This window comes from Hyaloscypha bicolor, assembly GCF_002865645.1.
Source record: "Hyaloscypha bicolor E unplaced genomic scaffold K444scaffold_13, whole genome shotgun sequence".
Classification (NCBI taxonomy): domain Eukaryota; kingdom Fungi; phylum Ascomycota; class Leotiomycetes; order Helotiales; family Hyaloscyphaceae; genus Hyaloscypha; species Hyaloscypha bicolor.
In genome coordinates this window covers 648,681-676,284 of record NW_020194515.1, presented here as the reverse complement: position 1 = coordinate 676,284, position 27,604 = coordinate 648,681, and the positions used below count along the sequence as shown (strand labels likewise).

General features: G+C 49.4%; 7 protein-coding genes across 7 annotated transcripts; 3 read left to right on the top strand and 4 right to left on the bottom strand.

Moving 5' to 3' along the window:
* The first annotated feature begins 374 nt into the window (after window positions 1-374).
* Window positions 375-2,898, top strand: K444DRAFT_606877 (uncharacterized protein). Its single transcript, XM_024879067.1, has one exon. The coding sequence runs from the start codon at window positions 396-398 to the stop codon at window positions 2,421-2,423; it is 2,028 nt and encodes a 675-aa protein (XP_024743459.1). The 5' UTR covers window positions 375-395; the 3' UTR covers window positions 2,424-2,898.
* Window positions 2,899-3,070: 172 nt separating this feature from the next.
* Window positions 3,071-4,752, bottom strand: K444DRAFT_120670 (uncharacterized protein). Its single transcript, XM_024870384.1, has 5 exons — window positions 4,556-4,752; window positions 4,029-4,490; window positions 3,833-3,968; window positions 3,586-3,736; window positions 3,071-3,536 (listed from the first exon to the last, which is right to left on the bottom strand). The coding sequence occupies exons 1-5, from the start codon at window positions 4,575-4,577 to the stop codon at window positions 3,354-3,356; spliced, it is 954 nt and encodes a 317-aa protein (XP_024743458.1). The 5' UTR covers window positions 4,578-4,752; the 3' UTR covers window positions 3,071-3,353.
* A 1,297-nt stretch (window positions 4,753-6,049) lies between these two features.
* On the top strand, window positions 6,050-8,355 carry K444DRAFT_649667 (cytochrome P450; the record flags this gene model as incomplete). Its single annotated transcript, XM_024885592.1, has 7 exons — window positions 6,050-6,508; window positions 6,548-6,855; window positions 6,927-7,300; window positions 7,334-7,489; window positions 7,712-7,800; window positions 7,854-8,092; window positions 8,174-8,355. The coding sequence occupies exons 1-7, from the start codon at window positions 6,327-6,329 to the stop codon at window positions 8,353-8,355; spliced, it is 1,530 nt and encodes a 509-aa protein (XP_024743457.1). The 5' UTR covers window positions 6,050-6,326.
* A 176-nt stretch (window positions 8,356-8,531) lies between these two features.
* Window positions 8,532-10,481, top strand: K444DRAFT_579832 (cytochrome P450; the record flags this gene model as incomplete). Its single annotated transcript, XM_024877680.1, has 5 exons — window positions 8,532-9,146; window positions 9,199-9,342; window positions 9,393-9,473; window positions 9,592-9,610; window positions 9,663-10,481. The coding sequence occupies exons 1-5, from the start codon at window positions 8,605-8,607 to the stop codon at window positions 10,479-10,481; spliced, it is 1,605 nt and encodes a 534-aa protein (XP_024743456.1). The 5' UTR covers window positions 8,532-8,604.
* A 3,731-nt stretch (window positions 10,482-14,212) lies between these two features.
* K444DRAFT_579829 (uncharacterized protein) lies at window positions 14,213-17,760 on the bottom strand. Its single transcript, XM_024877679.1, has 3 exons — window positions 16,214-17,760; window positions 15,642-16,160; window positions 14,213-15,590 (listed from the first exon to the last, which is right to left on the bottom strand). The coding sequence occupies exons 1-3, from the start codon at window positions 17,507-17,509 to the stop codon at window positions 14,523-14,525; spliced, it is 2,883 nt and encodes a 960-aa protein (XP_024743455.1). The 5' UTR covers window positions 17,510-17,760; the 3' UTR covers window positions 14,213-14,522.
* Window positions 17,761-18,249: 489 nt separating this feature from the next.
* Window positions 18,250-22,843, bottom strand: K444DRAFT_516782 (putative DNA helicase INO80; the record flags this gene model as incomplete). The annotated part of the gene is made up of 3 exons (XM_024873709.1): window positions 18,250-18,428; window positions 18,480-22,716; window positions 22,778-22,843. The coding sequence occupies 3 exons, from the start codon at window positions 22,841-22,843 to the stop codon at window positions 18,250-18,252; spliced, it is 4,482 nt and encodes a 1,493-aa protein (XP_024743454.1).
* Window positions 22,844-24,462: 1,619 nt separating this feature from the next.
* K444DRAFT_606868 (putative ABC transporter ATP-binding protein ARB1) lies at window positions 24,463-27,206 on the bottom strand. The gene is made up of 3 exons (XM_024879066.1): window positions 26,328-27,206; window positions 25,138-26,279; window positions 24,463-25,088 (listed from the first exon to the last, which is right to left on the bottom strand). Exons 1-3 carry the CDS (start codon window positions 26,943-26,945, stop codon window positions 24,962-24,964), a joined length of 1,887 nt encoding a protein of 628 aa, XP_024743453.1. The 5' UTR covers window positions 26,946-27,206; the 3' UTR covers window positions 24,463-24,961.
* Between the last annotated feature and the right edge of the window lie 398 nt (window positions 27,207-27,604).

Sequence of the window (27,604 nt, the reverse complement as noted above, 5' to 3'; positions counted from 1 at the left end):
TAATAACTGTGTTCGATCGGACTCAGCAGACTGTGAAGCTCTTGGCGAGGAGTCTTCAACATGGGAACTTTTGGATTCGATTTGACAGGATCGATTAAATATGGAATTCTATTCTTTGCCATTGATGACAAAAGACACCCAAAATATCAGTCGCAGAAAGAAGAAAATTTCCTGGCAAGAATATTTGTTCCAGCACTTACTGAACATTAACGCATGACGGAAAAGGGGTTCGCTTAAAAAAGGAGGTCGTTAACACGAACTTGACACGCTCGCGCGAAATGACGCGATCAATCGGACCCCACAGCCTCGCCATTAATAACCCTCTAACTTCCTACCCACCCAATCAGTTGTGCCCAAGTTTTGGATATGCGCTCTTGCATACGGTAGAAGTCGCAATGCCGATCGTATTCGACGACCTGCCAACGGAAATCCAGCTCCAAATCTTCGAGACCGCCGCGAAATCGCAATGGACGCCGCGAGTCGTCGAGATCTACTTCAAAGGCGGACAAATCTACTCGAAGACCCTACCCCCACCTCTTCTACACGTCAGCCGAACATCGCGAGAAGTTGTGCTGAAATTGTATAAACCATGGCTGCCGCAATTCAAGGGAATGGCGGTCAACGAGCCCTGGGAGAGAAAGTTGGGGAACAAGGCCGTAGATAAAATGTCGCGGTTGCAGAACGTATGTGTCAGCTTGGAACATGATACCCTCTTGATCAACGATAAGCAGTGGTCGGACTGGAAATTTGGAGCCATTGAGAGGGCGTACTTGCGCAGATTGGCGGTCAACCTTACAGGGTGGTTTGGCTGGTTCGGTCAGAGGGACCTGTACACGCAATTTACGCACTTGAAGCAACTCGATGTTTTCCATCGCGGCGGGGACCAGGAGGTGCTATTTTTGAAAAGGGAGACCATTAGAAAGGCCCTATCCGCCGAACAGAAGACCAACAAGAATAAGAGGAATAAGAGAAGATATATTGCCCCCGTTCTTGGTCGCGAGAAGGTACCAACAGCCGCGGAGTGGCGAGGTAGCGTGGAGCAATGGATCACGTACAAGTATCCGAAGGGGTTCAAACCTACCGTGCCCTCTCGTCGCCCAGGTTGTTCGTGGGAAGAAGAGGATACTGGAGGAGTCCAATCGATGACCGGCGAACCACAAGCCGCTCGGCGCCGACGAGGGCGCCCACGTCGAGAAGAGGTAGCTGGGCAGAACGGAGCAATGCCGGGTGGAACCAAGTCCTCTTCTCAGCGCAGTGTTCCTCAACAAGGAACCAAACGAAGCCGAGCAGAGTTCGATGCAGACGGTTTACCCGAGACTAAGCGTCCTCGTGGAAGGCCCCGGAAGGTGGCTGCTACTCGAGATGTGGGAGGCCAGCAAATTCCAGGACGACAAAGCTCACAAGTATCGGTGGAGGATATCTTTGCCAAGATTCGAAGTTATTTGGAAACATTTCGAACCCCAACCCCAGAAGCAGAGCCTCTCAGGAAGGCATCTGCTCCCCCAAGCCCGGAGACTACCTTCCAGAGCCCACTGGACAAATATGAATTCCTTCGCGAACTGACGAAAGACGGTCCGGAACCTCTGGAGATATCTGAAGAATTAGCTCCATGTCCATGTCCGACATTCGTGGATCCCCGCGTTGTATTTCAATGCGAGGGCTCGGTGGAAGGTCCAGAAATCCAGGAGACAGCTCTACCTCCTTCACCTTTCATTGACCCTCGTGCTGAATTCCAAGATCTGTTCGATACCTCCAACGACAACGCAAAGGCACGGGACTCGGAAAATCCGCAGATTCCAGAAGAGGATGACGTCCTCTCTTTAAGTGTCGAGAAGACCGGTCCTGCTTCCAAGGAAGTAGTCCTAGGATCCTTGAGCGGAGGTTACGGCTTTGAAAATGTTGTTGAACGTGGCGGCTGTTTTGGAGTTGGCAGTGAGCGAGACAATGACAACCACAATCACGGAACCGAGACTGTTTTTGAGATGCCCGACCTTCTGGCCGCGGCACTAGAATCCCCACTCCTGGACGTTCCTTCCCTCGACGACGAGGAGTACACTCCCAAGCAATTCATGGCAGAGCGAAGGACATCTAAAGGTCTACAGTTCCTGGTCCAATGGCGAGACTACCCGGAAGAAAAAGACTGGACCTGGGAGACGGAGGCCGCCATGATAGAGACCGCGCTTGATATGGTGACGGCTTGGCTAGCAAAGAGCGATGTGGAAGTGGACGAAGAGAACCCGATCGCCGTAGACTATATTGTTGAGAAGATTTTGGGTCGGAGGAAGTTCAGGGGGGTTGCGCATTATTTGGTCAAGTGGAAGGGATTCGAGGAGGTGAAGGATAGAACTTGGGAACCGTGCGAGAGGTTGAGCATCGACGTGCCGCTGCTTGTGGAAGCGTTTGAGAAGAAGAGGAAGAAATGATGACAACATTGCAATGTCTAAACCATCTTGGCTTTTGCATACCTTCTATTCATTCGACAATTCTGACATGGCGCATGGCGGCACTCGTTTCTCACAACCCCAACCTTGCCCTTCCTTCTCCCGGGTCCTGATGGGACAACTGACATGTCTCGTGTACCGTTACTCACCCGACATGGTGGGGTTTAGTTCACATCTCTTTGATGCACAATAGACTCCACCCAGCCGGATCCAGCTTGAAGTGAGTGCGAATGTGTATATACCCCCGTGACCCGCTTTCATGTGACTCGATTCTTCCATAAATCTTGAAGCTGCCCTTTGCAAAGTGGATCTTGAACCAAGAAGTCAAACAGCGCAATTTTGGCATCCCGCATCGCCAACCAGTCCATTTTAGTGCATGCTTCAATTAACGATGACACCTCCGAAGTAAACGAATCGGCTTCGAATGCCACGCCAGCAAGCAGGAGCTGGAAAGTGTTCACAATCACTCTCCCCAAATCAACCGAGTCTTCCTTGAAAATCTCTTTGAATTGAGAGAGGAAAGCGTCTGTTGTAGGTCCTTCATACCCAGATATGAAAGTGGCGTATAGTAACACCACGGTTGGGAATATTTGATTCAAGTGGTGTCGGCGACTTGTGTTGCCTGTTCTGTCGGGTAGGCATCTTAATGCGAAAACTTTGGCATCCGTTTCGCTGATAAAGGTTGAGCTTTCTAAGCGCTCTTCACTCGTGGAGCTGTCGCCTTTAATGACCGAAGTCACATTTCCTAGTCGCTTGAAAAGATCCGGGAGCACTTGGGTCATATCGTACCCTGGTGGAAGACGAGGGGCAGATTTTGGAACTTTATCCTCTGGTACTTGCTTTGAAGACACATCCGGAGGTTTGGGGCGACTGAATCGGCGTTGAGAGTAAAGATTACAGGCCGCAACCATATCAAGCCTGGAATATAGTCAGTGGGAGTTTGCGGAGCGGCGGATGTAGAAGAAATTGCCAAGATATCGTTGCGTATAGCCCCGGCTTCGATTTTCGGAACGCATCAACGCCTCCCCGAAGCTCAAGCATTGCCGTAAGTCCGTCCATGTGTATATTGTAATTCCCGGGACATCCGAACATGAGCTATATCCACTGTCAGCTGCATTCTCAAAAATATTTGGAAGGTGAAGACCTCTAATCCTGCAAGCAGAGCCACTGAGGCAATGTTGGAATCATCAGACGCGGCTGCTCGTTTTGAGAGTCTCTCGTTCACAGTTTTCACAGCCATCCAGCGATGTTTAACAGATTCTTCCGAATCTTGCTTCCCGCTCATAATTGCAATGCTGTAGAGGTCCAGAAGTAAGCAAGCGTCGGGTTGATCCGCGCGGAGATATCTCCGAAACAATCTAGACAATGAATCCCAATTGGCAATTACTTACTGACTGGCTCCTAGAGCGAGTACGACATGAAATGCCGAGGGGTGCTGAAGAGCAGAATCAAAGCTGAAGTTCTTGATGCCTTGAAAGCTGGCGCGAGACTCGGTCGTGAGGCTTCCAGGTGCATAAACGAAGAGATCTTTGCGGCGCCATTTCAGTCTTCTCCGTGCTGATGTGGACGGCATTCGAGACCACTTACAATGATCCAAAATAGCCTGGTCACGGCGAGAGAGTTTTACGGGGAAACATTGGAAGGGATCATCTCCTCGGCTCCCACCGCCAGACCCCAGCGTCCTCTTGAGAATCAAGTGTTCAATCACCGTCTGAGCAGGCCTGACATCCACCTCATTATTTGGTGGGGAACCTTCTGCCGAGGTGGCTGGGGATTGTGCTTTCTCTGACTGAGATCCTGGACTTGAGCTGCTTGTAGACCCGGCAATCTCTTTGCTCACTTGTTGCGCCTGTGCTTCTTCCTGCGCCTTCCTCCGTCTGAAGCCCCTCGAAATATGAGCTCGAGCACGTCTCCGTGCAGTCGGATCGCCTTGTACTGGTATCCATTCGAAAGGCTGGGGCTCCGCTGCTGAGTTCCGTGGCGTAACTGTCACTAAAGGGGCAGCATTGGAACCTTTACGGTTAGACTCTGGTGGACGAGCCAATCTAGCTTCAAAGAAGGTTAGAGGGAGTACACTCTGCGCCAATTGCTGCTCTGGCTTGGGTCACACATACCTTCTTTATGCCTCGTCATCATCGCTTGCTGTATGGCGTTGCTTTTTCAGAGGTTGCCAGCATAATTCCCCAACCCAAAAAGGCGCGTAATGAATACGTCCCCGCCTGTCAGCACCTCACCCATGCTATTTTCCTCAAGAAGAATAGCGCTGATTGCAAAGCTGGTCAGCATGCAACTCGTACCCTATCAGGCTAAGAATTCCCCACTGTAAGTAATGACAGGGGAGAACACGGGTTTGGGGCTAACTGGGTACGAAAGGGGGTCTGAAGATATTAAGGACACCCCCTATAAGGCGGTGAGAAGCTTAGACCAATCAAAAGCATAAAGTCCTGGCTGAAGTCCCATAAATTTCCTTTTCCAGCAGTGGCAGAACAAGGGGGGTGTCCTTGATATCTTCAGACCCCCTTTCGTACAAAACGTCGCGCCATTTCCCCACACAACCACCACCCCAACATAATCGGCGTCTCTGGTACTCCAAAAACAAGGAAGCACAAAGCGGTGTGGCTCTGATATGGATGTTTTGGAACAGTCACGTTGCAGCAAGTGGCTGAGAGTGCGAAGTGTCTGCGTACCGATCGCGTATCGTTCTCAGCAAGCCCGATCGTATTCACGGTTGGGACTCTCCAGGTTCTCGAACTGGTCTGTAGGTTGCTGACCTTCCATCAACAACCCCAGGTAGGAACGTACATGATAGTGGACTTCATGGTCAGATGTGGATGTGGTCGAAGCAAGATGTAGTGCGACATATTATACATATATTCGTCAGATATGTATGAATTGTCGGTTCGCTACTGGCGGCCTATCATCGCACAACTGTGCTCTTGTGCACCTTTTCAACAAGATTTCAACTAATTCCTTAGAGCACAAGGTTCAATTTGATGGTTTACTATTTGAATCTCAATTTAAGATGTACCAGCTCGTTGAGAACACTGACGTTCTTCGCCGTCGGCAGCAGCATGACTCCGGGCATGCTGCGCTTCGGACATGGCGCTGGGTTACAGGGCATGTAGTGTACTTGATGAGCATGAAAGGGTTGCAAAGATGATTGAGGGTGATAACGTCTCACGTTGTTGGGGGGCGATGTTGATCTTAATTTCAGTTGTGGTTGAAGTTCATGTGTGAAACCAAGAAAGGTAATCAAAGTTAAGAGTCCGCTGGCGAGATCGCCAGGCTCGGAAGTACGCAGGCATATTTCCAGCGGTATTTCTCAGAACAGGCCCAGGATATCAAACTTCTCTTCCGCATCGTTCTTCTCCCAACTCTATTTTGTATTCATGGGGCCAAAGACGACCAAGTGAAGTATCACAAATGGATCAAGCCACCAGCATTGTCCATTTCCCCTCCATTCAATCATGTTCCGCAAAGATTTTCGTACCATATGGGTAGGAGACGATGTTTCCCAGGACTCCCAATGTACGCCATCACAACCGCGCCATTGCCCGACTCATCCTCCAGGGAACCACAAGACAAGAATTACAGCTCTCCCTGGTATGCAAATTTATTTCTCGATCAGAATCTTTTAGCATTCGTTATTTTTTCGCGGGGTTTGCCTCCCACAGGTGACAGCTTGTAGCCCATTTCCGAATGCAAGGTTGCAATGAAGGACGAAAAGGAAGAACCCGACATTGTTCAACCGTCTCATATTCTTCGTCAGCTTATCTCTTCCCTCGTTACCCAGGCTACTGTATCATGAAAGGCGAAGAGAAGGAGTCTGGTGCTGCCCCCTCATAATTATATTTTCATTTCCTGCTTGACTTTTAACTCTCGCCTATGATGGCCGTGCTCAAGATCATTCTTTCTATCGCAATCGCACTCATATCGTGGCCAATCCTCAATCTCCTCAAACATTACATCAAAGCACGGAGCGTTGGCCTTCCTATCATCATAAATCCCATTGATCTCCTCAACCCAATCTGGATCCTCACTCACAAACCACTCTTACCCTTGTTCTAGTCGCTTCCATTTGGCTTGGTTGACTGGATAGTCTGCAGCGGGTTTGTGAGCGTGTTCCCGAATCGCCACAAGTTGCATAACAAACATGGACCCGCCTATCTCTTGGTGACTCCAAAAGAGATCGCCCTTTTCATTGACGATCCGGACTTGACAGAGGAGATCCTTGGAAAACGAAAAGACCTCATCAAGCCGGATGAAGCTGGCGAGGCATTGAATTTGTTTGGGACCAATGCCGTGACTCTCAATGGCGAGGACCGGGCGCGTCACTGCCGGATCACGACGCCGCCGTTCAATGAGCGCAATAGCAAAAATATCTGGAAGGAGTCCTTAGCCCAGGATACTGGGAGTGAGTTTGGTTAGATGTTTAGATCATCTCTCCTCCCTTTGCGGCGAAGACGGAAGCTGGCCTTCGTCAAGTGCTGCAGTCTTGGACATCCCAGGGAAAGGATAGAGTCTCCAAGACCGCCGGTGACTCTATGACCCTCGCTCTCCACGTTCTTATAGCTGGAGGCCTCGGGAAATCGTATCCCTTCGCAGGAGGCGTCGGAACTATAGCCGAAGGACACACAATGTCCTACCGAGACGCCTTGAAGCTGACCTTTCTCAATTTGCTGCCAGCCGTTATCCTGGGCTCATTACCTCCAATCCCATCGTTTATCCCCACCCAGAAAATCCGTGAGATCAAGGAGGCAGTCGGCGAGTTCAAATATCACATGAATGAGATGGTAGAAGAAGAGCGAACCAGAGTCGATAAACTTGGCTCGGAGAAGGACAACCACCTGGCCACACTGGTCCGTGCCTCTGATGCGGCGAATAAAGGAAAGGGACGAAGCAGCCTTTCTCATAGTGAGTTCATGGGAAATCTTTTCATTTACAACGTGGCTGGCCACGACACCACTGCAAATCCCATCTGCTATGCTATCTATATGTTGGCAGCGCAACCTGACGTGCAAAATTGGCTGGGCGAAGAGATTGATTCGGTCTAAGACTGTCTTTGCAGAAAAGGATGAAGTGGAGACATGGGAGTATGAGAGGGCGTTCCCCAAACTCAAGAGATGCCTTGCGCTATGGTTAGTCTTCTTTCCCTAACGGGCTACCGCTCCCACTGATTATCTCACAGTATGAAACTATGCGTCTTTACAGACCCGTTGTCTTCATTCCGCGAGCCACTAGTACCTAATCTATAACACTAAAGCTCAAAGGAAAGGAACACTCTTCCTCCCAAAACTTTCATAATCGTTACTACCGACTCATTGCATACCACTCCCACCATCTGGGGCTCCGATCCCTTGTCCTCCCGACCTGGTCGCTGGATATCTAAAGTTGGAAAAACGACAGATTCAGAATACGAAGTGATGAAGTTGGGTATCTTCCCTGGAGTACCGCACCTCGCTCCTGCACAGGAAAGAGATTTGCGCCAGTCGAATTCGTGGCTGTGATTGCTCACCTCTTCCGAAGACATCGTGTCAAGGCGGTTATGGAACCAGGGGAGAAGGAGGCGGTGGAGAAAAGGATATTTGAGGTCCTCGAGGACTCGTCTTTGGAAGTTACGATCAAGATGAACCATCCTGAAAATGAAGCTGGTATGGGAAGAGCAAACATGATTGAACCACCGCTTGAACGAGATATCTAGCTGTCCAATGCTCTCATTCTTATTTTTGTAGGTTCTAATTCCAGAGATGCTGGTCATCATGTGTTCCTTGGCGGAGCGTTCAGCAACAGAACGCCACAATTCGAATTTAGGCAGCTTTTCTCGAATAGGATGCCAACATCCAAAAGCACATCAGTAAATTTGGAATATGAGTCAGCAGCACACGACCAAGCAGCTTCTGCGGCAGCTGAGTAATGCAAAAGTTTGGCCAGCCAAATCCTGCGCATGCACGGCTGAACTCCACATCTGCAGGGCCTCCCTGCCCAATTCAACAGCAAGTATCATTGGGCAGTTTGATAAAAAAAAAACCTTGACGCCTCGGCCCGGACGGCCGTTTCAGGTGGGTTGTCCTTTATTTTTTTTTTCGATAAGAAGCGTCAAAATTCCCAGCTTTTCCTTCTTGGCTCTAATTTGAAGTTTGATTTCATACTCAATGCTTTAGAAATGGATGCCGCAACGGCGACAGCTGTGGCTGTAGCTGTAGCAGCTCAACTTTACATCTCCCCCATCCCAGAAGTCTCGACTATCAAAGTCCTGCTCACTTATTTCTCCGTTAATACTGCTCTTCTCCTCTACCTCCTCACTTCAACTTCGCAAATCGCATACTCCCTATTCCGCCTCACATTCCTGAACTTCATCTTCCTCTCTACAGCAATAACACTAACTCTTTTCCGACGCCTCTACTTCTCCCCCCTCTCCTCATTCCCCGGCCCTAAACTCGCCGCTCTCTCAAATTTCTACAAAGCAAATGCCTACCGCACCGGCCGAGGCGCTAAGGTACTCCTCAAACTCCATGAGAAGTACAATAGCGATATCGTGCGCGTTGGTCCCAATGAGTTGAGTATCAGGAATGTCGATGCCGTGGAGAAGATTTATAAGGGCAAGTATCCGAGAGGATCGTTTTATGAGGTGGGAGCGATTAATGGAGCGTATAATTTGAATACGCAGAGGAATTATGATGTGCACACGCCTTGGAGGAGAATTTGGTGAGTTCATCTGCAGTGTTGTGAAAAAGGGGGTTGCTGATGTGTGAGGTAGGGAAAGGGCTTTCGTGAGTACAGAGTTCAAGGACTACAATCCTCGTGTGGAGCACCATATCACCAAGTTAGTAGAGGTAATTCGGAAATCCGAAGGGCAGGAGGTTAATGCCATGAAACTGTTGGAGAATTTGGTATTTGACATGTGAGTCTGTTTCAAAGTACTTCGGTGCTGTTCCCTGACAATGTAGCTAGAATGGCGGATCTCAGCTTTGCCTACGATTCGGGAATGCAAGATGGAAAAGGAGACAACCAATATATGGACTTCACCCACAAGTATTTCCCCCTATTTCTTTGTTCCACACACTGAACTCCCTTTCTCACTGGTCGGGAGGATGAGACATCCTCCCGGCTCCCTGCTCTCCAAAAGAAATGTGTTGCTAATTCGTTCTAGGTACATGTTTGCCGTTGGGGTCCGTCGCCTCTCCTCTTTTCCATTCCGTCTATCACTAACACCAAAACCAGGTGATCGCCGCCCTCCGCCCTCTCTGCCAGCTCCTCCCTCTCCTCCCCGAAACCTCAGATGTCCGAGACTTCCGTCTCCGCGGTGAAAAACTGCTCGCAAACCGGCAAAAACTTGGCACCTCTAGAAAGGACATCTTCCGCCACCTCCTCTCCCCTGATCCTGTGACTGCTTCCAAATTCGATCAAAAAGATCTGAACTCCAACGCCAACCTAATCATCGTTGCCGGAAGCGATACCACGACTACGGCCATGACACAGATGTTCCGCATGCTGGCCAAAGACAAGAGAGTCTTGAAGAAATTGCAGGAAGAGATTGATGAATTCTGTTGTGAGGGGAAAGAACTGAGTATCCAGACGACGACGAATTTGACGTACTTAAATGCGGTCGTCAATGAAGGCCTACGATTATGCAATCCACTTCCTACAGGCGTGTATGCGGGCACTTACCCACAAGGCGTTGAAGTCGCGGGAAAGTTCATCCCAGGCAATGTGCAAGTAATGGTTCCCCATTTAGCGATTATGACAGATGAGAGATATTTCCCTAAAGGGTGGGACTTCATTCCCGAGCGGTGGACAGGGGAGTGGAGCGAGGGTGTTAAGGAGAGGAAGGCGTTTATTCCGTTTGGATATGGGGTGCACAGCTGTGTGGGGAAGCAGTTGGCGTTGAACGAGATGCGGTTGACGCTCGCGATGGTGGTGAGGGAGTTTGATGTTGTGCTTGGAGAGCGGTATGATGAGGGGACTTGGGAGGAGGAGTGGAAAGATCGTGCTGTGCTGCAGATTGGGAAGTTGTGGGTGCATTTTGTGGAACGGAGATAAGAATCGAAATCATGTCAATGCACCAGAAGACTGCTTTGTGATGTTTTGGTTTTTTGTTTGTTTATGTGACATTTCCAGTCCTCAATCCCAAAGAAATCCCCAAGGCACCCGTAAAACCTCTTGAAGAGGGAAAAGGATTACCTCTCTCCCGTCCGTTCCGACATTCTCCCATATCCATAAATCCTTCTCACATTCCAGGGTCCTTTGAACAGAAGTAACACAGCCATGTGTTTTGTTTGTTGTTGTTTGTTGGTGGGGGTCTTTGTTGTGGTTGTTGATTTCGAGATCATGATATCATCACGCCAGTGATGTTTGTTTTTGGTGGGTTTGCAACGAGAGTCCTGCAACTTCAGACGAGGAAGTATGGTGAGGTTGTTGTAGATCGTTTTTGGGGTTTGTTGGAGGAGGTTTCCCGATTCATTGGGGTATCGAATTTTGTTTGGTCTTGCCCGAGAAACAATTTGGGACGGTTATTTTTTGGTTTTTTGTGGGTGCCGACTTTTTGGATGGTCGGGCTTGAGGTGGGTTGTTTGGTTGTTGATTCGATGAATCGTTGCCGATCGTTTGGATGATCGGGGAGTGTTGCACTGCTGAGAGCTTTCTTCGAGGTATGCCGTTGGTTTTTTTTGGTGGGTGCCGACTTTTTGGATGGCCGGGCTTTGGTGATTTTGTTTTGGTTGTTGATTCTGTCGAGTTTCTCGATGAATCCCCTGCCGTTTGGATGACAGGGCGATGTTTTCCTTCTCCCGTATTGGATTTCTCGTCAACGGCCCAGTTCTTGCTGGTTGAGCTATCGAAACTCAGAGGTGGAGGTTTTTTTTGAGTTTTTTTGGGGTTCGGCAGTGGGTCTTTTTGGTGGGTTGGCAGACTGTTAGAATAGTCGGATGTTGTTGACTCGTCGTCGGCTCTCAGTAGCGTGTCTTCGTTGTTTCTCGGGTGATCTGTTGTTGCAATTTCGTTGAAACTGCAAAATTTCTCGTGCGTGGTGTTGTGAAAGGAGAGTCCTTTTGAATGGAAGATCTCGATTCGTTGTTGGTTGTTTTGTTGGTTGTGATCCGGGAGGTGAACAAGGCTATCAGTTTGATTGAAAGCAGTTGGTCAGATTGCCCTCAACCGAATCTGGCGTGGTGGTATCGATGATTCGTCGTTGAAAGCTAGGCAAGTCTCGGTGTCGATTCTGGAGAGGTTTGAAAGGCGCTCAGATCCCAATCAAATTTGTTCTCAGCCAGGGTCGAGGGTAGTTTCTCGATGCATTGATGGTGGTTTGACTTCGAGGTGCCTAGCTTTTTGGTTTTTTATTGTTGTCGATCCTCTGAAGGTATCATTCTAGAAGATTTCACCATAATCCTCGGTGGTTGTCTGAATCATGTGACTTTCGATGAGTGTTGGTGGTTGCGAGCGTAAAGCTATTGATGATGTAAGGATTTTAAGCTTTTTCTCGATTTTGTGTTGCTCTTTATGCATGCGTGCAAGGATCCTGTTACCAAGATCTCGGGGTCAGTACTTCTTTCAGCGAGTTTCGGGAGTAGTATGTTCCACGAGCTGTTGGAAATATTGCTACAAGAGGGATTGATGCTCTGAGAAGTTGGGACTTACTTGTCTGACTTCTCTCTCTTGGGTGCGAGGTCAAGTAGCAATTCCCAGAGCTTGTTTTTGATAGCTGCGTTGACTTCTTGTACGGTACCGCACGCGGTAGCGTATTCTGGATTTTTGAGCTTGATTAGCTGAAAGTCAACTTTGTGGGAACTAGGGCAAGGAAAACTCACGTTCAAATCCCTCTGGAATAGCCCCAATCTGCTGGGCCTGGCCCCACAATCCCTTCAGTCGTTTGACTTCTCCTACTTGGCGTTGGATGAGAGCCTCTTGTTCGACAAGACCGTCTTGGAGCGTGACCAGTTGCTGACAGAGATCTGCGTAGTAGGTGTCTTTTCTGATGGTGTGTTTGTATTCGTTGTCGACGACAGATTCTTCCCAGCAGACCTTTTTGTTCTGGCCACGCTTGGAGAGAATGGAAGACTTGGTAATTGGTGTGTCAATGTCCATGAGGTCGTCGAAGACTTCAGTCTGGACAAAGGTAGTGAAGGGTTGAGAATGCATCGTGAGATGAATGATACTTTACTTAAAGTTCGAGTGCTTGAAAATCAAGTAAAGTGAAGAGTAATAAGAGTTGTAGGTGGCAAAGTTCGAATGTTCGATCAGTGGAGATACAATTCTTGGGGAAAAAGAAAAGGAGAGTTTGACCGGGGTGGAATGTGCGAACTTATAGTTGAGAGTTTGAGCTAACATGTCGACTCACATGGCGTACCATATTCTTCTTCGGAGACAAAAAAACACAGCTATTTAAGCGTCGACCAGATATATCTTCATCAGGTCTCCCGAAATATTGCAGTCTTGACCCGAAATGGAGTGAGTACATCGAAGATTCTAGAACAGAAAATGTCGACATCCAGTGATGGGAGGCCTTGGGCAACGAAAGAGAACACAATGGTTCAGCTGCACCCTTCATGAATTTGAAAGGTTGAAAACCGATCAGACGACGAGAGAACTTTGCGAACGCTATCCAAAAATAAGTTGGAGTACCATTGTACGTGTGAAGATGGGAGAATAGGAAGATGATTCTTCCAGGAAGGCACCTCATGCAAAACTCGCGAACTTGGCATCTGATGCATCGAGAATCCGAAGAATCCAGTTCACACCCACGGTGGGTATTCGAGGGCATCTCAGCCAACATACCCCTTCACAACAGCCGATGCACTCTACTCCGATCTCCCCATGCTGCACGTCTTCTTCCGATGCTCTCACTGTAGAACCAGGACCGCCCATTCAGCGAAAACAGCCCAAGCAGATATCAGAACTCTAGAACATCCGTATTCATCCATCAATGGAACAGAGCGAAGTTATCATCCCATAGCGGCATTTTCACGGCGCTCCAAAGCTTGAAGGAAGATCCCTGTCTTCAATGACTCATCTCGTACTTGCAGGGATAGAATCGGCGCTTGCCACAGCAAATCTTCAAACAGAAAGAAGAAAAACTTCGAAAGCACACCCTCAACTCCTCCCAGTGGAACGAGTCTTCAATATGAAGCGCACAGCAAAGTACAAACATCACCCAGCTCTCCAAAACAAAAAATACTGCGAAAGCCTCAACACAAACCCACAGACCCCTATTCAGGAAAGGCACTTGCCCAAGTTGTGGCCGTGACGTCGAGATAGAGTTCGAACCAGAAAAAGAGAGCCATGTCTTAAATCCGGGGAAGCGCTAACTTAACCCAACAACTTCGTTTGACGGACGGCTGTCGATTTGCAGCCTTGCAGGGATGAAAACCACCATCCACGGCTGCTGAAATGTGGATAGAAGAGTAGAGGGTCGTCCCCCTGTCCTTGAAAGCTTCACTTTCGGTCCCATGGACCCAAAGCCGCCAGCTAATAGGGAGATTGGGAACGGTCCTCCAATCACCCGTCGCCGAGTATCCTTTTCAAAATCGTCACTGCCGTTTTCGAATTGTTAAATGGTTCGGCTGTAGGTTTGATGTGTTTGCTTCGGATTCGATGAAAGGAATGAAAGAGGAAAGAGAGGAAGGTCGACGAGGGTTGTCGTAAGACCAGCCCTCGCTTCGCTGCACTAGTCTAATTTGATTGCACGTGATACCCCTTTCCATTCGACGAGCTTTCGTGCAGATGAAGGAATGAGGAGTGGAGGGTTGATGCGTAGAAATTCTTGGAGACGCAGTGAGGGGGTTGTTATATATTGGTGGGTGAAACCAAGAATTTTTGGGCTGCTAAAGCGCGCTGATTTCAAAACAGACCTGGGGTCTCCCAACGAAACCACATTTCAACAACAGTCCAGTACTGCTCGTGCCCTTGCGGAATGGTATCTATCTGTCTACACGGGTATTTGTGCGTCAGTGCTAAAAGAAGATGCGAAATCGAATTCCAACAAATGTAATTATACACTCCATGGGCTCCCCACTCCCATACTGCAATCGCCGCGAGATACTCAAGTTTCCGTTACTTAGTGTAATTGCTCTAAAAGTTCCACTGTCACGAATATTTGACACCTACCGCATATCTGACACCTACTGCATAATCTGACAACCTCAACTCCTCTGGCGAAAACTTCTGATACCGGAGCTGGAAGCCAATGTTCTGGAAAGAGTTCTGCTGATTGGTTCTCGAGTTTGGCTCGTTCTCGATGAAAGGTTGGAATGGAGCGCATCTTGTGCCTGGAGCGGGAACAGTACTGAACGAGAACATGCTGAAGAGGTTTGACGTGCTTGTGGTGAAGGCACCAACAATGTGGGTTCGGTCAGAAGACTTGAAGGGATTGATTTTCTCTTCGCCAAAATCGACACTAAAAGCAGCGCTGGTGGTTGCTTGCACATTTATGGAGCCACATATGTTGGTATGAACTGGGGCCGGAGATGGAGCACCAAATAAAGCAACCGGCGGACTGCTCGCTGAAGATCCGACGGCAGCTGCAGAGCTGGCTGCAAGCACTGAATCGTTCCAACTCTTGATTGATGGGAACTGGAACGGCGAAGCGGCATGTTTGATGCCCCCAACTGCTCCGCTTCCAGCTTGAGGTACCCCATGAGTGGGCTTTACGGCAGGTAACCCGAAGGCATTGCCTTTCGTCTTCGCAGTCGGCTTAGCACCCATGGCAAAGACGCTCCTGCCGCCATCTGAAGTCACTCGGGCGCGAATCTTGATCTTGAGATATCCGATTCCCAATCTCTGCATGTCTGTCTCCTCAGATCCATTCTCACTCCGCTTTTTTTCCACGCCAATGATCGCGCTTGGGGCGAAAAGCAAGGCTTCTCCAACCCTAAGCTTGACAATCTGATTGAAAATATTCATCAAGCGGACTTTTGACTTCTCAGGAGAGTTTTCGTCATTGTCCAAGGAAGCAAGATGACGTCGTAATTCGCTGAGCCAATCCGGAGACGTGAATCGATGAACGATAGTCATGGAGCACAGATCGAGGAGTTTTGGGGAGATGGTCGGCTCTTGTGTGGAAATGAAAACTCGAGTCCCGAGATGGCGCTGCAGACGAATCGCAGAAAGGAGAGTGTTGGTCAACGAAGAAGCTTCGGCGCCTGCGTTCATGTACTATTTTAAAATCTGTCAGCAAGATGAATTGGAGGAAGTCAATACACTTACCTTGTGAGCTTCGTCCAAACCAATGATTCGTCCGACTGTGGTATGCTGTTCAAGGAAGAGGCTCAAACACATGTTAAAGAGGGCACATGCTCCCTCGGCCGTGACACATGGACATGAGAGGTCAACGATAGTGAGAGTTCCTGCCTTGATCGACCAATTACTTCCAAAGAAGTCGTTTCCTCCGCCACTCTTGGACTGAGCAGCAGGCTTCCCTGATGTCTGCGACCGCGGCATAAAGCTCTCCAAAGTTTCAAGTCGTTGATTCAATGGAAGCAGTTGAGCTGGAGTCATATCGCAGAGGTCCACTTGTCTCTTGAATTCGCGGTAGTTGAACCCGGCGTTGTTTTGTTGCGATATAAGACGCATATCGCGAAGAATCCTGCTGATTGCATGCAAGTACAATGGCAATTTACTGCCCTCCTGGTCTACTGCCATAAGATCCATCATTCTCTTGGTGTTGAGGTCGGTCTGGTTGATTCGTAACGGCTCGACAGTGACATTTAGATCTGCGTACGTGCGCTGTGAGGGTCGGTCAGTTGGTTCTCCAACGGGGTTTCGGGTCCGAGACTCACCTTCATGGTCTGGAGATTCGTCGGAGATACCAGAACTCTGACTTTGACGTTGGAATTGGTGGAGATATGGGCAGCTTCGCAAGGTGTACCTTTAACATCAGACGTGAAAGAATCATAATGGAACATAAGGCCCGCAAGTGGATTATCTAGCTTGCTGACATCCGACTTCATCAAGCAATTCTCCAAGAGACAAGACAGAGTATGACTCTTTCCCGATCCTTGAGAACCATAAATGAACGCGCTCGAGGGTGCCGAAATGTTGAAAAATAGGCGCGGATCCGCAGGTCGACTTTTGCCCGTGGCGTTGATATTCATTGCCGTATTCGAATCAAGGACGTCCGACATGCCAGCTAAGAAACCATACTGGCTGAAGAACTTCTCAGAATGGTCAAGGACCTTCTTGGTGTATAATGGCGTCCCTGATACCTCGTGCAAATCCTGGGAGACAGAGCCGGTGTCAAGAAGCTTCATGTGGGCAGCAAAGAGACGCGAGTCTTCTGTTTGTGCCATCGTAGTTTTGGGAGTAGTAGGTGCTGGCGTGGGAGTACTCGAAGACAGAGAAGCTGGTCCAAAAGGAGTGTGAGCCTGAGAAGTTTGAGTAGTTGGGCTTTGGAAAGCGGAGGAAATTGCTGCTTGTGCTGTCCGGCTCGTAGCATCTGTGAACAGAGATAGAGTTTTTGTAGCAGCAGACGGTTGAAGAGGTGGGTTCTGGAAAACTGGCCCGGATGGCGGTTCAGTAGCAGGAGAAGCAGGCCTTTGGAAAGCTAAAGAAGGTGCAGCTTGTGGTATAGCAGATGCGCAGAACGGCCATGACGGCCATGACGGAGCTTGAGACTGAGGTACTTGAGGGGCCGTGGCTTGGAAAGGTGATACCGATGCAGCTTGTGTTGTTGCCGTCGTAGCAGTGCTTCCGAAGAACGAGGAGGCTCCTGTAGAAGGTGGCATCGAAGCACTCGTCAACACAGAACCGAAAGCTGACGGAGGTACTGCTGTCGTCGCAGCTCCGAAGAACTTCGTCGTTCCTGAAGCCTCTGTCTTCACAACAGCAGAGCCCAAACCACTCCTTACTTGAGAATTCGGATTCGAAAACGCAGAACCACCAAATCCTGCCCTAAAGCCTGTCCCACTCACTTTTGCCATCCTGGTCCGAACTTTCTTCGGTGTCTCATCATCACTCGAGTCGTCGTAGACACCTCTGCTTTGTTGTCTCGCTCGCAGATCTGGCGAGTCGAAAGAGAAATTGAAGCTTGGCTTCGTATTCTCCGGTTTGATGGGAGGTTGTCCTTGTCCTGCCATGTTGGGCTGTTGTTGGTACAATACTGTACGAAAGGCGCGTCTCACCTTCTGACGCGTTCTAGGATGTGGAGGTTGCCGAGGGAAGAAATTTATGGGTTGAAGTTGTCCTACCGAGACGAGATCGGAGGTGAAGAGGGACGGTGACGATTCACCTTGTCGCTCCTTCCCTTCCTCTGCCGTGTCGTTTCTGAAATTTTAGCTTCGAAAGGTCAAGCACTCTGTTCCGATTCCGAAGATGAAGCAGACTGAACGGGGTCTGAATTAGGGAAGTGTAGTCTCGGAGGGAAGATGCGAAAAGGCACACGAAGTCACGTGCCCCACCCTATTTTCGCTCCTTTTCAACAAACCCGAGCCATTTAGGCCATCACATAGAATTCAGCAAACTCGCTTCACAAGCACAGAGCACAAAGTAAATACCAGACAGAACATCTTTTCTTCTCTGTCTCAAACTAAACGCCTTCCATCCATTTACGGATCGAAATCTATAATAACACAACAACATGCAATTACTCCCATCCATCCTCCCTCCCTTCCTTCCTAGCAATCCCAGAAGGTCCCAGCAAAGCATGCAAAATAATGCCCGCAATCACCGGTAATATCCCAGATCCACTATGTATAATACAGTCCCGTCCGCAACCCCCAGATCTAGATCCCAAAATCTCGCTCTCCATTTTGCTTTTTTCTCCTTTTGTCTAAAACTTCACGCACATGCCAAAGTCGGGTTAAAGGACGGCATGTTATCAACCCATATCCACATCTCCATCCGCCATCGCCAATCGTTGCTTAGCAGTCTTGGCTTTCTTTCCCACCTTCCTGGGTTTCTTGCCTTTAGGTCCGAGAGGCGCATCACCGCCCATACCAGGAATAGGGGTCGCTGCTCCGGAAGGTCGGTTGGATCCATCGTCGAAGTGGCCCTCACCTGCAACGGAACTGTTAGCTTCATCACAGAAATAGCATTGATCAGACTTACCCTCGTGATACAAATCCTCCAAACTCCCCGCGGCGTCCGCCTTCCGCTTTCTCCCACCCTTTTTCTTCACTTTCTCGGGCTCCTTTGCTTCCTGGGCTGCAAGCTCAGCTTCCTTCCTCTCAATCTCCGCCGCTTCGTCGTCGTCCACAAGCCACATCGCGATATCCTTCGTCCGGTTCTCCTTTGACCTAGTGTTGAAGTCGACACCGCCGCCGGATCCACCGGTCATGACAACCTTTTGCACTTCTTCTTTTTGCAATGCTCGCTTGCGGATACGCTCTTCGATCGTGCCACGAGTGATCATGCGGTAGACTGTAACTTGCTTGGTTTGTCCAAGACGATGGGCTCTGTCCATGGCTTGCGAATCAATTGTTGGATTCCAATCAGAATCGTAGAAGATAACAGTATCAGCACTGGTGAGATTGATACCGAGACCACCAGCACGAGTACTGAGCAAGAAGATGAAGATCTCGGGTCTTGTCTGGAAATCGTGGACAGTGTCTCTTCGGTCTTCGAGCTTGGTAGATCCATCAAGTCGGAGGTATTTGTAGTTGCGATAGGTGAGGTACTCTTCCATGAGGTCAATCATACGCGTCATCTGGAAGTAAAGCAACACACGGTGACCCCCTTCCTTGAGCTTGAAGAGCAGGTCGTCGAGCTTAGCCAGCTTGCCTGAATCAGTAACGAAGCGACGCATCGAGGGGACCTTGATGTTCGTGAAACGTTGTTTCTCGGAGGTTGGTGCAGGGAGCATCTTTGGCGGTGGATAGAACTGAAGCGGAACCCTGGAAGAGATCAAGGTCTTCTCCTCAAGTGGGGATGGACCATAGAGAGCCCGACGAACAGGGATATTGAAGAGGACGTTCTCCTTGTCAATGATAGCGCCACGGCTCGAGCAGACAACTTCAATAGGGGGAGCTGTGGCACCTGGTCGGCCACACTGCTCAAGTCGGCTGATGCCAGAATCTGCCCAGACGTCCTTGGAAACATTGAAAAGCTTGTTGAGATAGCCTTCATTCGTGACCCCAGCCAGTGGCTTTCGATCACTGCGATCAACAATTTGCAGAAGTGCCTGGGCAGGAGTGTAATTTTCGCCCTCCTCATCGTAGACGACGCTTAGAGCACCAAGGCTTCGGGGTTTCTGAGCAAGGTCCACAGCCCGAGAGAACACGTCCTTGCGAAATGCCTTCGATGCTTCATCAATAGAAGTATCTGCGAATCGGAGCCACGAGAAGGCTCGGTCGTCTTGCATGTTTTGGCGAATGTTCTCTGGCTTCCAAACGTTCAGTAGCTGGTCCAAGTACTTCCCCCTGAATCCAGCCTTGTCATTGTTCCGTCCAGGCATGTCGAGTCGGCCATCTCCGCGCCAAATTAGTCGAGGAAGTTCATACTCAATTAAATTTCGTGACGAGTAGCCAACATTTATATTAGGCCCTTCACGCATAAAAGAGGCGGTTTCGGCAAAATAGCCAAAGGAGAACGGCGACGTTGTCTCGGCTCGTTCGAACAGATCAGGATGATTGCAGACCTTTCGGAACTGCATGACCAAGTTCATCAAAGTCCCAGTATCGTTGTCATCACCAACGGTTGCCTTCTCAATGAGATCCATGATGCTGATCTGGTTGCGGAGGTTGCCATAGTAAGCTCGTTGACGATATGTGAGGTCGCAGAAGATATCGAGCTCAATCTTGTCGCCCAATTCCTTCTGCACATGCTTCTTGACACGACGAAGCATGAAAGGCTTCAAGATCATGTGCAGACGCTTGAGTTGATCTTCGTTAAGCTTGGTGTTACTTTGTGCGTGACTTTCAATGTCTTTGGAGAACCACTCGCTAAATTCGTCATGAGAATCGAACAAACTTGGCATGATGAAATGAAGCAAGGCCCACAGTTCTTGCATATTGTTCTGGATTGGCGTGCCGGTGAGTAGTAGGCGATTGCGGCAGTGGAAACCTAGAAGACTCTTCCATCTTGAACTCTGGGAGCTCTTGATAGCTTGAGCTTCATCCAAGATCATGTACTGCCATTTCATCTTCTGGAAGTAGTTGACATCTGAAACAACCAATTGGTAGGATGTAACTAGAACGTGGAAGGCGGCATCCTGAGTGTAGGTGATGTGCTTTCGATCCCAGAACTTTCGAAGAACTTTTCGATCCGCAGCTGTACCCCAATAAGGCAAAACTTTGAGAGTTGGCACGAACTTTGTAATCTCTTGCTGCCAATTGTGAAGTGTTGAAGCAGGTGCAACGACCAAGAAGGGACCCCAGATACCATGCTTTTCGGCGAGGTACGCCATGACAGAGATTGACTGGACAGTCTTGCCTAGACCCATTTCGTCGGCCAAGATACCATTGATACCCTGCTCGTAAAGATTGACCAGCCAGTTGAGGCCCTTCAATTGGTATTCCTTGAGCTGTGCTTGAAGCATTCTTGGTTGTTCGATATCGACCTCGCCCATTCCCGATGGATTCTGGAAGTTCATCTCTCCCTCCTCGTCCATTGCTGGGCCGTCGTCTGACTTGTTGAATGCCCTGGCTTTGTTTTGTGCTTCCTGGATCGCGTTTTGAGCATTCGCCATTGCTGCAGCCTTCAAAACCGAATCATCCTCAGCATCGAAGTCGAGGTCTTCAAAGTTGGTAACTTTTGCGGGAGCCACATCATGGTGGTCACCGATATCGAGTCGAGCATGCGAATCAGGCTTCTCTGCAACAGCAACATCAGGGTGATCAGTCGACCGCTCAACCTCATCAGTCTTGATCTTCTTCCCAATGAAATGCGAGTACAGCTCAGTCTGAGAGATAAGGAAGTTGAGTTTCCTCTTCTGTCTGTTAGCTTCTCGATCTGCTTCTGCCTTCTTCGCATTTTCGATCTCCTGCTTCTCGGCTGCTCTTCGAAGATCACGCTCTTCTCGCTCATTACGCTTCCAGAAGGACATCATCTCTCGCATGACACGTTTAGCTCTTGCTTGAAGATCCTTGGTTCCCTTGTTCGTTTTGAGTTGCCATCTTTTAGCTTCTTTCGAGGCCAGAATGGCAGTCTTCTTCAAGTTCGAAACCCTCGTTGCATAAGACTCTCCAGCCAACTTGTAGACCTTGTTGACATCCTTTCGAGCTAGGTCGCGCCAAATTTGATCGTAGATCTGATTATATCCCTTGGAAACAAATGGTTCAAACGTGGCTGGAGATTCCTCCCTGGACTCCTTGGGCTCCTTGGCATTCAACTTGATTCGAATCTTTGGCTCTTCTTTAATCGGAGGAAGTGCCGGAGGTTCTTCCCCGGCATCGATCGCAGCTTGGGCAGCTTCCGCAGAATCCTTCTCCGCTTGCTTCTGCTCCTTGGACTTTCGCGGTCGAGCACCTCCACGTTTAGACTTTCTCGCGGCAGGCTCTGCGTCTACGGCTGTGAAGGTAGACATCATACCGCCAGAGAAATTGGGCTCGAGAGGAGACACAGCTCGGATCTCTGGGCCTTTGTCACCCCGGGCCAGAATAATCTTGGTCTGCTGGGCCTTCTTCTCTGCCCTCTGAGCTTCCCTGAGAAACTTTTGTCTCTCTACCTCGTCTTCCGCCGCCTGCGCCTTGGCAAATGCGAGTTCCTTCTGCTCAAGGTTTGTAGCCACGGTCTTTTCACGCCGGCGCTTCCTCTGCATATCCTTCTTCCGCTCCTTCTCGGCCTGGACCTCTTTCTCTTGCACGGCCGTGATAGCAGCATCCGCATAAATCTCTCTGTATCGGACCTCCCCATAATCAGCATGTCTGCCAAGCTTGTTCGCCATCTTGTCTGTGTAAAGTGTCCGTCGTGTCTTATTCTTAGTGTTCTCAGCCTCTTCGACCTCAAATTTTCTCTTCAAGCTTCGCATCCTGAAAAATTTCTTGTCCGTCTCGAACTCAGGTATATCGACATCGCTAGCTTCGGCATCGAGATTCGCCATTATGGATTGTATCTCCTTTTCTTGCTCCTTCGATATTGGCTTCTGCTTCGGAGGAGTTTTCTTCAACTCGCCATTTGCTTTTCGCTTTGCTGGAACTCGCGATATGGTAGGTGTCGGTGCTGGGGCGAGGGAAGATTGTCTAGAGCTATCTCGGGACATAGGGTCAACGGCAGGGGCGGCAGGTATTGATTGTCGAGGGGTTTTTCTAGGTTTCGCGGACGGAGTCGGAGTTGGTTTGGGCACTGGATCGGCATTATTCGATAGAATGCTTGAGAAAGCCATTGGATCTGCTGGTCTGCTAGGGGTCTAGTAGCAAGAAGTAAATTAGTCAGGCCCAAGAAAATTTATGAGGGTGAAGATCACGTACGGCTGCAGCGGCAGGAGGTTCCTGCTTTATCACCGGCGCACCCAATCCCACGCCATTATGTCGCATATCCGGTGAAGTGACAGCAGCCATGCTTGGCGACTGTGATATAGAAGGGTGACCTAATGGGTGTGCATGCGAGACGGGCGATCGAGGTGGGAAGGTGGCCGCAACAGGAGAGGTGTAGGATCCGTTGAAGTATTTTGGCTGCTCTACAGAGGCTGATGGATAGATGTATGGCTCTCGACTCTGTGAAAAATTATGTCAGATATTGAGATACGAAGGGACCCTCGCACCCCGGGAAAATTGAAGGTTCATACCTGAGTTGAGCCTTGTCCTTCACTCCTCGCAGCACTTTCCGATGGCCGCCTTTCGCTCGAGTCAGAAGTCGGATCGTAATAGTTGCTGGTCGGTTTATCGCGCGGTGCAGGCTGGTAATCGCTCTGATATGCTGCTTGGGCCGTTAGGGTCCTTGGTGACGCCGGGTGGCTAGGAATGTGAGATGCTGATGTTGGCATCGGCAGAGGAGCAGGCGTTTGAGGATGATATGGGTTGCTGAACGGGGGTCGCGGATGATTTCCATTTGTTGGTGAGAATGGCGAATGGAAATCTGTTTGTGTCGGAGAAAGACGGTTGAAGGGTCGAGTGTTTGAGCTACTCGTTCCGTTCATACTTTCTCGCCTTGCGCTATCCTCTTCCTCTTCCTTTGGTCGTTGCATCACCGTACCGTGATAGTTCGAGTCCATCACTGCGCCTGCGTCCACGAGGCGACAAGATCTGCTGAATTACCGCTCCATAGAAGTTTTATCGCCGCCGCCGTACGATATAGTAGGAAAGACAGCGACCGAATTACTGGTGAAGCATCACGATCATCAATAAAGTCGGGTCGTTGATGGAAAGGAGGGTGGTGTTGGTGTTGGGCAGGGCAATGTTGATGGAAGAAGAAAGCCGGCTGATACTGCGAAAAGGTTTTCTTTTGACCTGGTGTTGGATCAGCCGCGCGGAGTGTTCTTAAATGCAAGGCGTAGGTTGCGAAAGGATCACGGCGGTGGAGGTTTAGAAAGTCGCGACGAGGACGCGATATGCGGGCGGTGGTTTATTCAGGTATGGTATTACGATGGGCAGCAGAGGGAGTGTGAATGGGGAAGGGAACAGGAAGTCATTGTTGTTGTGAACCCGTAGGCATTTGGGGGCAGGCACTTTTCGTCAATCGCACCCACGCGGACATGCGGTCTCATGGTTTCTGAGATTGCCTATTCTCGGAATGACGCCAGAAGTCGAGAGATATCTGTTCCAAAGCGGATCCCTGCAAATAGTATGATTTGGGCGAATTGGCTTTCTACTCGAGGGCATTTGTATTTTGTGATTCACGGTCATCAGGTCTGCACACTGATTGAGAAGGGGCGGATGGTGTGGGTGGCAGAATTTCTGAATTATTTGTTTCGCCAGTTCTCTCCGTCTCCCAGATCTTACGCACAAATTGGCGAGACTGTGGGAGGTGCATTGCTTAGCTCAAACTAGACTAGCGTGCTCTAGGCACAACTGGGCATTGTCCCCGGATGCTCGCAACCCCAGGAGGATGAGGGATGCAGTGGCGAGAGAAAGGTCTGGAGAAATGTCTGGAGAGTCATACTATGTATGTGGTTTTCGGGAAATCGATACTAGGGAGTCACTCTTCACTGTAAGTTCCGGAATGTGAATTGTGGAATTGCTCGCTCCTTCCATGTCGTGACATCAGCCCTGCAAGGTCATCTTTGTGCAAAACCCGCATGCCCCTATTTCGATGGGTTTCCTCTCGCACGCCCCGGCGGAAGTTGTCGAGCCGAGAGCTCATCGTTTCCCGCCGCATTGGAGGCCTGTAAAGCCCTGGATTGCCAATAAATGGAAATAGCATCAAAAGCTGTCCGAATTTCCGCATCGCTCGTAAAGCGCTGAGATAAACGTCACACGGCATTACAGATCACAAAACCCAAGAGCTATTTCAAAACATCAATTCAAGGGCGCAACGCCTCTAAAGCACAACAGTCTATTCCCACCATCAGCAACTCATCTCGCGGCAGTAGTAATGCTTCCTCCCAGCCCCTCGAAGTCATCAGCATCCAAGGTACCACCGCCGAGGTATATGCAATACCCACCAACTTCGCCAATAATGCATCAACTTTTTAGTTTGGCCTCAATGATACCCGTCTAGACTGCACCCGTCGACACCATCTTCTTCCTCAAATGATTCTTGTACTCTCCAATGCTGCCGTCCCACCTATGGATGGTCTTGTTCTCACACACCAGAATATCCTTTGCAATCTTGTCGAGCAATCTAAGTATTGGTTAGCATCATTCAGCAGCATCAGCAATGTAAAGCTTACCTGAAATCGTGAGACACAACAACAACACCTCCAGTGAACGCTTTGATAGCTTCCGCCAAACTGTCGATGGTGGGGATATCCAAACCATTGGTAGGCTCGTCCAACAGCAGCATATTCGGTCCATCAATTGCCAACAAGGCAAAGACAATTCTCGACTTTTGGCCTTCAGACAACGTGCCCATCAAAGCTGTCTGAGACTCTCCGGAAAGACCATACTTGCCAAGTTGTTGGCGCCAATACTGGTAATCCTGACTCTTGTCGGCATACTTGTCTCTAACAAAGTCCAGAGCAGACTTAGTGAGATCCAACTGCTCTGACGAGTGTTGAGAGTAGACACCCATCTTCAAGTGAGTGTGCCGAGAGACTTGTCCACCAGTTGGGGAGAGCTTTCCGGTCATCAAGCGAAGTAAGGTTGACTTTCCAACGCCATTAGGTCCGACCAAAGCTGTTCGAGAATCCATATCCACACCGAGATCCAGATGTCTGTAGAGATCGTCCTTGCTGTTGCCGGAGTACGAGAAAGTAACGTCGTCGAAAGACAAAACTGGCGGGGGAAGTTTCTCAACATCAGCAAATCGGAACGTGAAGACGCGATCACTCTCGACTGGTTGAATGAAGCCATCTGCCTCCATCTTGTCCAAAATCTTTTGTCGAGATTTGGCTTGTCTGACCAAGTTGGCATATGTACCGGCGGAGGCAATGAACTTCTTGATGTGAACAATTTCGTCTTGCTGCTTCTGGTAGGCTTTATTTTGGTTGACCTCTTGTTCGTATCGGGTCTTCGAGTAAGAATCGTAGTTTCCACCATAGTAGATAAGCTTCTTTTGTCGCATGTCGATCATGTTGGAGCAGACACCGTTGAGGAAATCCATACTGTGGGAAACGAGAACGAGGGTACGATCCCATTTCTTGAGGTATTCTTCGAGCCACACGCAAGCCTCCAAATCCAAATGTGCAGTGGGGTCGTCAAGCAGGAGGAGAGATGGCTTGACGAAGAGAGCTTTGGCCAAAGCCACACGCATACGCCATCCACCGGACATGTCCTTTGTTTTCTTTTGAATCGTTGTTTTGTTAAATCCGAGACCAGTAAGAATGAGGGAAGCGCGAGTAGCAAATGTTGAGGGATCCATAGTTTCCATACGCTGAGTGTGTTAGCAAAAGAATCTCAAAAGAGATGAGTTACGACATACCTCATACAGATCCATGAGGAGAGGGCTTTCAGGGCCATCCTCTTCCAGAATCCGCTCAGCCTCTTTGTCAAGTCTCTCCATCTCGTTTTCTGCCTCCCTCACGACCCACTCCAAAGCACCGAGATCACTGGGTGGCGCACCCTCGTTGAGGAGATAGATATCGACGTGGTCTGGGATCGGGAATTCGCGCTTGTCGATAGCCTTGAGGAGCGTAGACTTTCCGCAACCGTTCTCTCCGAGGAGACCGTATCGACGGCCATAGGTAAGTTCAAGCGTAGTGTCTGTGATGAGGACTCGACCGTGGAAAACCAGGGAGACTGAGGTGATCTTGACATCTCGGCTCTGCTTCAGCGAGCTGAGCACACCCGTCGTGACACGGTCGGAGAGACCATGCTTGTCCATTTGATCGGCTAATCTCTTGACTTCGTCCATCTTCTTTGCGGAGGTCGCAGGCTCGTCGACATCCTGATCGAGAGGGGGGGTCTCATCGCCAGCGACAGAGGAGGCGCCCGAAGCGGTCTTCGACCCTGCCTTTGAGCGGGAGGCGACGGTCTTCTTGGGAGCCTTCCCTTCAGCGGCTCTCTTGGCATCGCGAGCGGCCTTTGAAGCAGACACCATGATGTCGAATTCGAATGTGAAGTTGTAGTTGATTCGAGATGGTGCGTCTGGCTGCCTTCAGCAGGCTATCAGCGGCGGGGAAGATTAGGATTTTTTGTGGTGGGGGTTTTCAGGCTATGACGACTTTAGCGCCTCCAAGATTTGCTCTCTTAATTTGGGGTCAAGAGCCTCCGTTTGAAACGTGCAGGGAGGCGTTGCTATGGGAAAGAGGACAGTCAAATGAAGGGAAAAATCCTTGAATCAAAATCAGTTCTGTCGAGTCTTTCAGTCGAAACTCACTCTGGATTGCTCGCTAAAATTTTGCTAGAATGACTAGCATCACGTGACAGTCTTGGTTTCTCAAATCTTTGATCGATTTTGTTTTCATTCTCAATCCTTTCTTATGTTTCCTCATATTGGAATCGAAGAAATGGCATACAGAAGACCATTATCCACGGAGATGTAGGTGAATGAAGTGGCCTCGAGTCCAGTCCCGTCGATGAAATCTCCCGAGAAGTTCGGAAATCTTGCATGATTGAGAAGTAACGTTTGCACATTGCGTGACTGTTGGAGCCAAGTTTGGTTCTTGAATTTCGCTTTGTTATTCGTTCTACTAAATTTCCATGCAGTCGATTACTTGCCTATCCATCATTCAACTCCATTACTCAAGATTCTCCCAG

Bases quoted from the DNA above. Each gene is read 5' to 3' on its own strand.
- K444DRAFT_606877 (XM_024879067.1), top strand. From the start codon at position 396: ATGCCGATCGTATTCGACGACCTGCCAACGGAAATCCAGCTCCAAATC.
- K444DRAFT_120670 (XM_024870384.1), bottom strand. From the start codon at position 4,577: ATGATGACGAGGCATAAAGAAG. The intron at 3,969-4,028 runs GTAAGTGGTCTC...GGCGCCGCAAAG, and splicing joins CCAGGCTATTTTGGATCATT to ATCTCTTCGTTTATGCACCT. The intron at 3,737-3,832 runs GTAAGTAATTGC...GGACCTCTACAG, and splicing joins CTCGCTCTAGGAGCCAGTCA to CATTGCAATTATGAGCGGGA.
- K444DRAFT_579829 (XM_024877679.1), bottom strand. From the start codon at position 17,509: ATGGCAGGACAAGGACAACCTCCCATCAAACCGGAGAATACGAAGCCA. The intron at 16,161-16,213 runs GTGAGTCTCGGA...CGACCCTCACAG, and splicing joins CGAATCTCCAGACCATGAAG to CGCACGTACGCAGATCTAAA. The intron at 15,591-15,641 runs GTAAGTGTATTG...ATTTTAAAATAG, and splicing joins GTTTGGACGAAGCTCACAAG to TACATGAACGCAGGCGCCGA.
- K444DRAFT_606868 (XM_024879066.1), bottom strand. From the start codon at position 26,945: ATGGTGTCTGCTTCAAAGGCCGCTCGCGATGCCAAGAGAGCCGCTGAA. The intron at 26,280-26,327 runs GTATGTCGTAAC...TAACACACTCAG, and splicing joins TCCTCATGGATCTGTATGAG to CGTATGGAAACTATGGATCC. The intron at 25,089-25,137 runs GTAAGCTTTACA...ACCAATACTTAG, and splicing joins GTTGTGTCTCACGATTTCAG to ATTGCTCGACAAGATTGCAA.